Source organism: Pelmatolapia mariae, unplaced genomic scaffold, assembly GCF_036321145.2.
Source record: "Pelmatolapia mariae isolate MD_Pm_ZW unplaced genomic scaffold, Pm_UMD_F_2 NODE_ptg000379l+_length_42172_cov_1, whole genome shotgun sequence".
Taxonomy (NCBI): Eukaryota; Metazoa; Chordata; class Actinopteri; order Cichliformes; family Cichlidae; genus Pelmatolapia; species Pelmatolapia mariae.
Genome location: NW_027052067.1, coordinates 7,373 through 19,464, shown reverse-complemented (window position 1 = coordinate 19,464; position 12,092 = coordinate 7,373). Strand labels below are relative to the sequence as shown.

Here is a 12,092-nt window from a genome sequence, read left to right as displayed (position 1 = left end):
TCTGTCTCCTGAATCCAAACTGGAAGCTGGTTCCACAGAAGAGGGCCCTGAAAACTGAAGGCTCTCCCTCCCATTCTACTTTTAAATACTCTAGGAACAGCAAGTAGGCCTGCAGAGCGAGAGCGAAGTGCTCTAATAGGGTGATATGGTACTACAAGGTCATTAAGATAAGATGGGGCCTGATTATTTAAGACCTTGTATGTGAGGAGCAGGATTTTGAATTCAATTCTTGATTTAACAGGAAGCCAATGAAGGGAAGCCAAAACAAGAGAAATATGCTCTCTCTTTCTAGTCCCTGTCAGGACTCTGGCTGCAGCATTTTGGATTAGCTGAAGACTTTTCAGTGAGTTTTTAGGACATCCTGATAATAGTGAATTAGAGTAGTCCAACTAATTGGTGTGTGTTACCTGGCTTCATGGACAGATAGAGCTGCATGTCATCTGCATAGCAGTGAAAATTTATGCTATGTCTTCTAATGATGCTGCCTAGGGGAAGCATGTATAATGTAAAAAGAATTGGTCCTAGCACCGGACCCTGTGGAACTCCATAATTGACCTTAGTGGGTGAAGAGGACTCTCCATTTACATGTACAAATTGGAGTCTATTAGATAGATATGATTTAAACCACTGCAGCACAGTACCCACACCAATTCTAGGAACTTCGTGAGTTCATTTATAAAACAAGCTTTATATTTATTTATTTTTTTCGACTTATTTTTTCAAGATTTTATATCAGATTAGAGTTGGAATTAATATTTTCCTTTTGTGCTAAATTTATGCAGTTTCACTGCCTTCACTGATCAAGTTTCCTGCTACTGCTGTGAATGAAATGAGCTGAAGACTGAAACTTTATTTTTTAGATACTACCAAAGACTAATAATAGGCACAAGGTAACTTACTTCTTTCAAAACAGTTTGGCAGCTGCAAGTAAAAAAAATTGGGATTTTTCTTACGGTTTAATGTTTCTATCTAGGGGCTAAAATTTAGGACTGTTAGGTTTCATATACAATGTCAGCAGTCAAGGTGATGTCTTACAAGTCCAGCTAGTACTATAAGATTTAATGACCACAACATTAGACAATTGTATTTTTACTAATTTGCTTCATGGATAACTCCATCAGTATTTATCTCACTAGGCTGACATGGTTCAATGCTTCTCACACAGACAGCAGTTTTTGCATGGCCTTTCAGTCTCTTATTTCACTGTGGCTCCCGTGCACAGTAATAAACTGCAGAGTCTTCCTGTTTGAGGCTGTTCACCACTAAATTCACACGATTTTGGGAAGTGTCTTTGGTGATGGAAAACTGGCCTTGGAGACTTTGGGCAAATATTGTGCCGGTCCCATCATCAATGCGTCCGATCCATTCTAGTCCTTTCCCAGGCTTTTGACGAATCCAGTGCAACCAAGCCAGAGCGATTCCTTGAACTCTACAGGACAGAGTGACTGATTGTCCTGGTCTGCTGACCACTGGCTCTGATGAGGTGAGAGACTGACAGCGAGCAGCTGAAAGAAATAGAGAGTTTATGTGATGGGAAGGAGCTGACATTCAAACATTCTCTTCCGATCTTGTCTCTTCCTAACAGACTTCACTCACCTGAAATAAGAGTCAAAAGGAGCAGACTCTGTACAATGGCCATGGTCCTAACCTGGTTGAGACTTCAACTGTAAATGTTGATAAGAATGAGAGATTTTTATGCTGTGTAGGCAGAGTGGGTGGGGATTTAGGTCAGTTTGAATTTGCCTGTTTGTGTATGTGAGATGCAGTTAAAGAAAGAGACATGAAACAAGTTAACGTTTTGTTGCAACTCTACATATAAATACACATGTATTTACAACTCACAATGTGAGTTTTTTGTGTGTTCAATCATTTTTTGTGTGTGGCTTAGTTATTTGGAAGTAAGTATGCTAGAATGTTTTGTCAGCTCTCTGACATAGTGTAATATCAGAAATGTCACAAATTATGCTCTTTCATTGGTGTAGTAAGTTTTTTACCAAAAGGTTTCAAGCACCAGAATAAACTGCAATGAAAATGATTGTACGTTCACTGTTGAACTACCTTTTGAAAACCTTTTCATTGTTTCTTTGGATACATATACCTGTGGTTTATGTTTTACAACATCCTCTGAGACCTGACAACTTTTTTTCAAGAGACCTGAGCATGTCCTAAAATATACACCGTAGTGCCCTCTAGTGTTCAACATTGTTTTTCAGTACAACCCCCTCCCCAGTGTCCTTCCAGTGTCTTATTTTTGCTATTTCTACCCAGACAGTTATTCCAGTGGCGGGCATGTCTTTTATGAACAGTGGAGGTTGTAGGTTTTAAGTAATTATTAGAGTTAATAACACACAAAACAGAACTTTGAATAAATGAGTTGTTTTATTTACAGAAGTCAGCAAAAAGAAGAATGAGTTAAATAAAGATATGTTATGCATTAAAAAAAGACAGGTAGACAAACAGTGATAAACAATTAGTGGTTGTAATTCAGAATCTCACCATATCAAGTAATTCTCATCATAAACAAGCAGAAGACCAGAAGCTGCTGTTAATTCTAGTGTTGTGGTTCATTCTTGCTGTTTAGACTTTCAATAGATCTGCAAATTTCAGTATTTTAAGCTTTTGTGAGTTTGTATGAGCCTGTTGTATGTACAAAAGAACTAAACTTTGTTTCGTACTGCATCAACCAAAATTTACATCCTAGTTATGAAAGCAAACCTATATAGCGAATGTGGTTGAATATATGAGTTCTAGTTGTTAAGTTGTACTGATAGTTTGAATCCTTTCAGTATTGAATAGTACACTAAAGAATCACCTGTGTATTTGAGTGAGACAGATAGATTTATGGTACATTATGGCTTCTCTGTGGAGGATGAAGTAGAAACACATTTGTTAATTCATGCCATTGTTCATATTTACATTTACATCATCCATGTCTTTTTGCAGGTCTCTTGGTGGCTTGGACTACTGTATCCCTAACATATAAACAATGATAAGAGACGGCTTCACTTCATTTCAATTCAATGTTATTAATCTCATTACAAATCTAGTGGCATCCTCCAGGCCTTTCTGATTCAGGCTGTTTTAGAGTCTGATTATCAGCATATGTCAGGTTTAAAAAATAAAAGAGAGTTATCATTTTCTATAACATACCAGGAGTAATTAAAAGTGAAAAATCTTCACCTGCCAAGAACACAGTTAAAAGCAGCAGTCCTGCCCAGTAGTCCATACTGTTAAACTGTGAGTCCACTGCTCTCTGCCATCGTCTCTGCTGTCAGATACTGTAAGTAGACATTAACCCCTCCTCACTGGAACGACTCAATTGTAATTAATTTGGGCATTGTTTGGTCAACTTGTGTTAAAATTAGACATAATTAAACTAAATTAAATATGCCTCTAATATAACTCAAAGCACCTTTAATGTACTTAAATTAATTTTATAATTTTTAAATATTTGTAACATTTTGTAGCTTATATAATTTGAAACATTTACTTTAGAATTCAAGTTTTTTTTAATGTCTCAAGTTTACAACAAATTTTAAAAAGTTTGTGGAGGAAATAACCTTATAAATAAAGATTAAAATGACGCTGATTCTGGTCATTAGAAAGATATTGAAATTAGATATCAGATATATTGAGTGTGCCTACTTATGGGTCTGAGGTGCAGCTTGAGAGGGACAAAACCTGTGGTTTACAAAATACTGCGACAAAGTTTTTCAACATGTGTGAATTTGTTAATAACTGGGAGTAAGAATAAATCACACGCAGCTGTGTGTTAAAGTTAATTAAATGCATATACCTGGGAGTTTTGTGTTAAGGAAGAAGTGAGCAGTGAGTGTTAATTCATGCCATTTTTTGTTTTCATGTCATTGTTGATATTAAAATTTACACCATGTATGTGGTGCAGGTGTCTGAGTATTTGTGCAGGTCTCTTGGTGTTTTGGATCACTGTGTCGCTAACACGCACACAGTAATAAACAGCTGTGTCCTCCGTCTGCAGATTCTGTCCTGTTATTGTTGCTGTTCCAGCAGAAGTGTCTCTGCTGTAGCTGAACTTGTTCTTTAAAGCATCATTTTGGCGAAGGGTGCCTCCACCCCACTGATGAGAAATCCAGTCCATTGCTTTTCCTTCACGCTGTCTGAGCCAACCTGTTGCATAGCTGTTATCAGTTATAGAATAACCAGAAACCTGACAGGTGATGGTCAAAGACTGTCCAGGCTGAATAACCCTTGATTCTGGCTGGACGAGATCAATACTGTACACACCTGTAAAATCAGAAATTAACATTATCTCCATCATTCATCTAAAAACTAAGTATTTCTAATATATTTATACGAGTGAATTCATTAAAAGCTCCTCACATGATCCAGCAGCCAGCAGCAGTATCAGAGCTAACATGACTGATGTTGAAGAGGAAATCTTTGGAGCTGATCTGTCTTCTGACTAACACGCAGACATCTCAGACATAACTCCCTTTTAAGTAACTATAATTTGCATATTCTTGAATATATTATGTGTTGGTCCATTTACGGTATTAGCAGTATATAGACAATTTGTTTTGAATGTAATGTATTGTTGCAGTTTTCAATTTAGTAAATCTGTTATATCTAGAACAGAATTATATTGTCTCATGCAAAGGATTTTGAGATATTTATTTATTTTCCTTAAATAACTAACTAACTAAATAACAAATAAATGAATAAATGTCATGAGATCAGAACCCGGGCACACACTGGACAGGCTGCCAGTCTCTCATGGGACTCACATGGTCACTTACAACCTTTAGCATGTCTTTGGATTTTAGAGGAACCTGGTAGCACTCAGCGAGAACCCTCCCAGAGATTGGTAAGGGAAAATACAAACACCATTCAGCCTAATGTCTGTGAAGGTTCTCAGTCATCCAGGTCATCGTAGACTAAGGAGCTTGGAAAGAAAAGCGTCTGGACTTCTTGAGTTGCTTGAAGACGTTTCACCTCTCATCCGAGAAGCTTCTTCAGTTCTAAGGATCAAATGGTGGAGAGTCCCAGATTTAAACCTAGTGGGAGTTTCCCCCCCAAGGGGGACAAAGGACCCCCTGATGATCCTCTACCTAATCACATGAGCCAAGGTGTGAAAGCAGGTGTGGGTCCTAATCAGCCAGAGTTTCGGGTGAGCTCATTGTGAAACCTGGCCCCACCCTATCATGTGATTTCCTGAGGTCAGATGGCCCAGGGTGTGAGTGGGCGTTAAGGCGTCTGGGAAGGGATCTCAAAACTGGATTATAGATGGCAGACAGTTGGTGTCGTAGCAGAGGCGGTGGTTTACGACACCAACTGTCTGCCATCTATAATCCAGTTTTGAGATCCCTTCCCAGACGCCTTAACGCCCACTCACACCCTGGGCCATCTGACCTCAGGAAATCACATGATAGGGTGGGGCCAGGTTTCACAATGAGCTCACCCGAAACTCTGGCTGATTGGGACCCACGCCCACTTTCACACCTTGGCTCATGTGATTAGGTAGAGTATCAGTCAGACGTGCAGTCTTTAGATGTTGTTTTGGGGTCTTTTGTGATCTCCTGAATGAGTCATTTTTGGCTGACCACTCCTGGGAGGCTACATAACTATTCAACTTTTCTCCATTTTTGGATAATGACTCTCAGTTAGGTTCAGCTTGGTCTCAAGCCTGAGAAATGGCTTCGTAACCATTCCCAGACTGACAGATGTCAATGACTTCTCAGCTGTTTCTAACTTTCTTTAGATAATTTTTGTAGCCTACTGCACTTTCTTAGACAGGTCCTTTTAAAATGAATTAAAGAAATTTAACGCATTTTCCCAATAAAACGTGTTGTTCACAATCGGGAATAATACATTTAGCTTCTTCTCTTCTTCTCAGCAAAAAGATACCAAAAATGAAGATAATTTGCACATTTGTGATGGTGACAATTTGCAGAATGGGGGGAATCAGAAGGATGTGCGCCAGCACAAAAAAAAAAGAAAAGTACAGGACAGGATGAGTTGTGTGTTTGTCTCATACCCTATTAGTCCAAAACCTAGATTTGTGTTATAAAAACAAACCTATTTAGTGAATATGGTTTAATATCAACAGTTATATTTCTTCATTCTATACAAATGGTTTTAATAATTTTGATAACAGAAGAGTCAGTCTGATCACAAGCAGCTGAAACAGACACAGAGTTTAGTTGACAGTGAATAAGCAGAAATGCAAAGCTCAGTTTCTCTTCCTCATCCTCACCTCCAAAATTGATACAGATGAAGACATTTTGCACATTTGTATGGGTGCAGCTTGCAGTATGATTGAAGGGTTAAGGAGGATGTGACTTGGCATTAGAAGAAGGGGAATATTGGACAGTAAGAATTAATGACACGAGGAGTAACTGAAAGCTGAAGAGTGATCAAAGGTAAAGAATGGGCATGAGAATCAGGGTTTCTCCTTTGTTTTTTTTTCTTTTCTTAAAATAGACAAATAAAGCCTAATTGAAAAGTTACGGACAAATGTGACACTGACTGTCCTCCAATGTTCTGATAAGCACTACTTTTTGTTCAGAATACTAAAAGTTGAGGTTGTTTCTCTTCCTGGCAATGATTTTAACAACAAAATCATACAAGCATTGTCTCTGAGATGTGAGAGAATAGTCTTAAGAAGTATTTTTAACAAACACACATTATGGTGGATTTTGTACAGCCATTCAACCAGCTCCAGTCACTGTGAGTAGTTGGTGCTCGAGCACAATAATAAACAGCAGTGTCTTCAGTCTTCAGGCTGTTCATCTGCAAATACAGCTGCTCTTTGCTGTTGTCTCTGGAGGTCGTAAACCTGCCCTGAACTGACTGAGAATAAAAGATTCTATCACTGTCATATTCGATGATTGCAATCCACTCCAGTCCTTTTCCAGGAGCCTGTCTGATCCAGGCCATCCAGTAGCTACTGAATGAGATGTCAGAGGCTGTACAGGTCAGCTTGTGGGATTCTGCTGGCCTTTTAACCACTGATTCAGACTGTGTTATAGTCTGACTATCAACACCTGTCGGATTAAAAAAAAGAACAAAGAAAAGTGGTCATTTACTATAACATAGTGAGACCAAACAACAAAATATTTATATCTGTAAATGAAAAATCTTCACCTGCCAAGAACACAGTTAAAAGCAGCAGTCCTGCCCTGAAGTCCATATTGTTAAACTGTGAGTCCACTGCTCTCTGTCATCCTTTCTGCTGTCAGATAAGTACACATGAAAGGCATTGCTGTTTTGCATTAACTCCTCCTCACTGGAAGAACTCAGAATTAATCATTTTCTCAACATGTTTAGAGTCCACACAAATTTAAACCACAGTATAATGTTTGATTTGAGCCAGAAATTAATTAAATACAAGTTTAAGTCTGTTTTACATTTTGTACCTCATATCATTTCAAACATTTCTATATTTCAGCGAAAATGCTTTTTGAAATCAATTTAAAATTCAAGTTTATTTTCATGCTTTCTTAGAAATAAATATGAAAATAGGAGAGATTTTAGTCATTACCATGACAATGAAATTATCATGACTGTAGGTGCAAGACAGAAAAAATAAAATGCTGTTTATCATAGTTAAAATAGTCGTAGTACTTCTTGTGAGATTTGTACTCCTTTGTCACTCTATTCACGGTCTAATTTGTTAATAGTGAAAACTTAATTCGTCTGGTACAAACAATAAGAGAGGCTGTTACATACTTCAGTGAAATAACATAAAGAAACTAAAAGTAGCATGCATGCAATGACTGAATGCACAGAGGATGCAAGAGTAAGCCTGTGCGAAACATAAAAACTAAATGCTTTCATAGCCAAGCATACATGAAGGACAGGGACCACCAGATGCTCTGGCAAATCTGCTTTATTGTGCACCTGATCCTGGCCTGCTCAGGTGTGCTACATGTAAAAGAGGGTGAGCTCCACCCATTAATTACCAAAAAGAAAGGAAACCAGAAAACAAGGCCAGTCACCAGACCACTACAGTAGAGGTTCTGTACTTTTTCGTTCGATACTAAAGTAAAGTACAGTAATCCAGGAAGTGATCAAGCAAGAATGACTTTTTACAGTCCCTTTTGCAGGTGTTAGAAAAAAATCATGCCCAGATTTTGTGCAGAAGCATGACAATAAAAAATCATATAATTCAGATTTTCAATAGAGATTCTTTAGGGGTGACATACAGTTGGACACTTCTACCAGTCAATTATACCATGAACATCTTTGACTAAAACTGAGGAGCCTGATTTTCATCCACAGCACAGGCTCTGGTGGATCTCTGTTTTTCAGTTTGGCTGGCAACTGGATGCCATCAGTGAAGCAGTAGAAAGATATATTATGCTTTTTAGTGGCAACAAATACAAGAAAAAACAATAGGGGCCAGAAACTCGACAAGTACAGGGTGCAGTTGTAGAGAAAGAATAGTTGGTCTCACTGAGTCAAAAGTCACTTTAAAAAGGTGAGGCGTATCAACAGTGTGAATTTGTTATTCACGAGGAGCAAGAATAAGCAGCCATAAACATAGCTGTGTGTTAAACAGTATAAAAACTCCTGTGTCTTTGTGCAGGTCTCTTGGTATTTTGGACCACTGTGTCACTAACACGCACACAGTAATAAACAGCTGTGTCCTCACGCTGCAGATTCTGTCCTGTTATTGTTGCTGTTCTGGCAGCTTAAGTGTCTCTGCTGTAGCTGAACTTGTTCTCAAAAGCATCATTTTGCCAAAGGGTGCCTCCACCCCACTGTTGAAAAAGCCAATCCATTGGTTTTCCTTCACACTGTCTGATCAAACCTGTTGCATAGCTGCCATCAGTCAAAGAATAACCGGAGACCCGACAGTTGATGGTAAAAGACTGTCCAGGCTGAATAACCCTCGAGTCTGGTTGAATGAGATCAATACTGTACACACCTGTGGACACGTAAATAAACATTATCTTGGTAATTCGACTTTTTAGCATTTATACTATATTCAGTAGGGAAAATTCAGTAAATTCCTTACCGTGTACAACAGCCAGCAGTATCAGTGTTAACATGATCATTATTATCAAAGCTGAGTGATATGTGCTGTGTCTGTCTTCTCACTGACACACAGCCACACACTTCCTTTTAATAAACCCTTATTATATTAAAGCGAAAGTGAATTATTATGATGATAATGAGAGCTTGTATGTGTTCATTAAGCTCCTCCTTTCTAGAATTTGTTAGTCATTTGTTGTTTGTTAGTTAGAGTGTGTTGTCAGTCCTTTCATATCGTCTAATCTATGCTGTCATTTTAATGAAATGTCATGGATAAGGAGGTGCACACTATAAGGAAGCTCTGCTATTGTTGTTTTAACTTACCAAAAAGTGTCAGGCATCGTAATAACCAGCAGTTCCTGCTGCGTTCTTCTTTCATTGTTTCATCTCATAATGACAGAGGTGAGAGAGACTTGTTATTTCATGTCCTGTAGTGTTCAGTATTATTTTACAGCACAATGCCCCCACTCCAAATGATTATTTTACGGCCCTAAATATACACATGTAGTATTTCTGCCATTTACACCCAGACAGTAATTTTATCATAATTTAAAGAAGTTGAAATGGCTCCAGTGTTTCTTGACTTTTTATTTTTTTGGAAAGACAACGGGGCAGAAATATATGTACTATTGTTGACTGTTCTAATCACCAATTATTATTAAGTGATTGGATTGCTGTTTTAACAAAGATTAAATAAATATAAAACATTTAGAATTAGGAGTCTTTAAAGAAACTAATATGAAATGGATTCTAACCATCAGTGTCACAGTGACATCTGCAGTGTTTTTTATGTACAGCTGTGTGGCTTCCTACATCACTGTGGCTTCTGAGCACAATAATAAACTGCAGTCTTCAGCAATGAGGCGGTTCATTTGCAGATACACTTGATCCACATTGTTGTCTCTGGAAATAGTGAAGCGATTCTTGACAGATGTGGAGTAAACTTTAGTGCCGCCATTTGGAGCAGAAATGTGAGCAACCCACTCCAGCCTTTTTCCTTCAGTCTGTCGGATCCAGCTGATATCAGCATTATCATCTGATATTCCTGCATATGTACAAGTGAGTTTGTGAGAATCTCCAGGGCGTTTTACCACTGGTTCAGACTCAGTGAGCATCTGACTGCAAACAGCTGGAAAAAAACCCAGTGTGATCAGAATCAGAATCAGAAACAACTTTACCTTACACACATTACACAGACATCACTTGGGGTTACAAGTCGGAGATCGGTAGCGTTACAGAAAAGAACACTGAAATGTACACAACAACGGGAGAGTACAAGAGGAAAAAAAGAGACCTCCTCTCATGCTGTGCTTCCATGGCAGGACAGCACGGGAGCAGGAAACAAAAAACACTCCTCTGCACAAAAAAGCACATGAATAACCACAGCACAACATTATGAAAGACATGACAAGCCACAGGGTTGGGTAGGGGATATCATAACACAATCAACACAGTGTGCACATCTGATCTGGGACTGCTGCAAATTGCGCCGCCTGCTGACCCGATGTCCACATCATGGGGGAGGTAAGCAAGCATCGAAGGCGTTTGGAAAGGGAGGGGGGATCAGTGTGTGCATATCAGTGTATGTGTATGTGTGTGTGTATGACCAGAGTCAGGCTGAGACAGTGTCCTTCGCCCTGCCAGGCTAAGTAAACAGTCTTCCAGCCAACTCAGGTGGCCTTGCATAGGATGGGGAGGAACAGACAAAACACAGTCGTTATCAGGGAGTTTTTGTTCAGCTCCAGCCTTGAGCCCACAGCTGGCGCCGAAGGGGTATCCGCATGAAATGATGATGGTTTTAACTTTAGTGCGAACTTCAGTGATCAGAAATTAGCAAAACATAATCCTAACTTTAAATACAGAAAAATGCAGAACTGTGTTATTCACCTTGAATCACTGACAGCGAAATAAATTTTAATGTCAATTTGTTAACAACTAAATAGAGACGGGGAGATCAACATTTGCATGGACTCCTCCTCACAGTGCCAAAACAAATACTGTAATAAAAGCAACAAGACTGAAAAACTTTATTGTCATTATGCAAATGAAATAACAAAATTACAGTTACACTCTCCTTATAATGAAACTATAGCAGTTTCATTAACTTGTAATTCTAAACTGGCCATTGGTGTGAATTTTTTTCTGTGTTGATGTGTTATTCCTGTGGTTGACTGGTAACCTGTTATGGGTGTACAGTATACAGTTTGCCTGCCTTGCCTTTTACAACCATTATTGACTATTTACTACTCTTAATTTAGTCGGTTGTGTGTGTGTTACGCCACTTTTTTTCAAACATTTTGCAGTTAATAATTACATTTTGGAATATTTTAGAGGTTCATTTAATAATCTAGAAGCCTAAAATTTATAAATTCTCACTATTATTTTAAAACTGTTATTTTTCATGAACAATTTCTGTCTTTTGTTATTTCTCTTTGAAATTTAAAACATTTTCAGTTATTTTTCATGTACAGTTTTTGTCTGTCACTATTTATCTTTTAAGCTTGACATAGTTCAGTGCCTCCCACACATACAACAGTTTTTGCAAGGCTTCTTTTCTTGTGTCAATGTGGCTCTTTTGCACAGAAATAAACTGCCATGTCTTGTAGCTTGAGGCTCCTCACCTCAAAATAGACAAGAATTTGAGTGATTAATGATTGAAAACATCAGTGTCACAGTGACATCTGCAGTGTTTCGTGTACAGCTCTGTGGCTTCCTGTCTCACTGTGGTGTTCGAGCACAATAATAAACTGCAGAATCTTCAGTGGTCAAGCTGCTCATGTGCAGATACACTTGATCCACATTGTTGTCTCTGGAAATGGTAAAGTGAACAGTATACCTGCCTTTGGCTTTTACAGCTGTTTACTATTTGCTACTACCAATTCAGTTAGATGTTTATTTCATATTTGTTTATTTCAATTTTTTTAATTATCAATTTATTTATATTTACAAGGACTGACAATAGGCAAAACATAACTTATTTTTCAAAACAATGCTGCAGTTTTTATTTTTTAAGTGTTAATTTATTATCTAGGAACTTAAATTTAAAACATTTTCAGATTGTTATTTTTCATGTACAG

The 12,092-nt window shown here is 38.1% G+C and overlaps 1 gene segment (V, D, J or C); it reads right to left on the bottom strand.

Annotated features, from left to right (window-relative positions):
• Positions 1-1,200: 1,200 nt before the first annotated feature.
• On the bottom strand, positions 1,201-1,639 carry LOC134623083 (immunoglobulin heavy variable 3-74-like). The segment is given in 2 exon segments: positions 1,201-1,505; positions 1,597-1,639. Coding segments are annotated over 2 exon segments (348 nt in total).
• Positions 1,640-12,092: the final 10,453 nt, after the last annotated feature.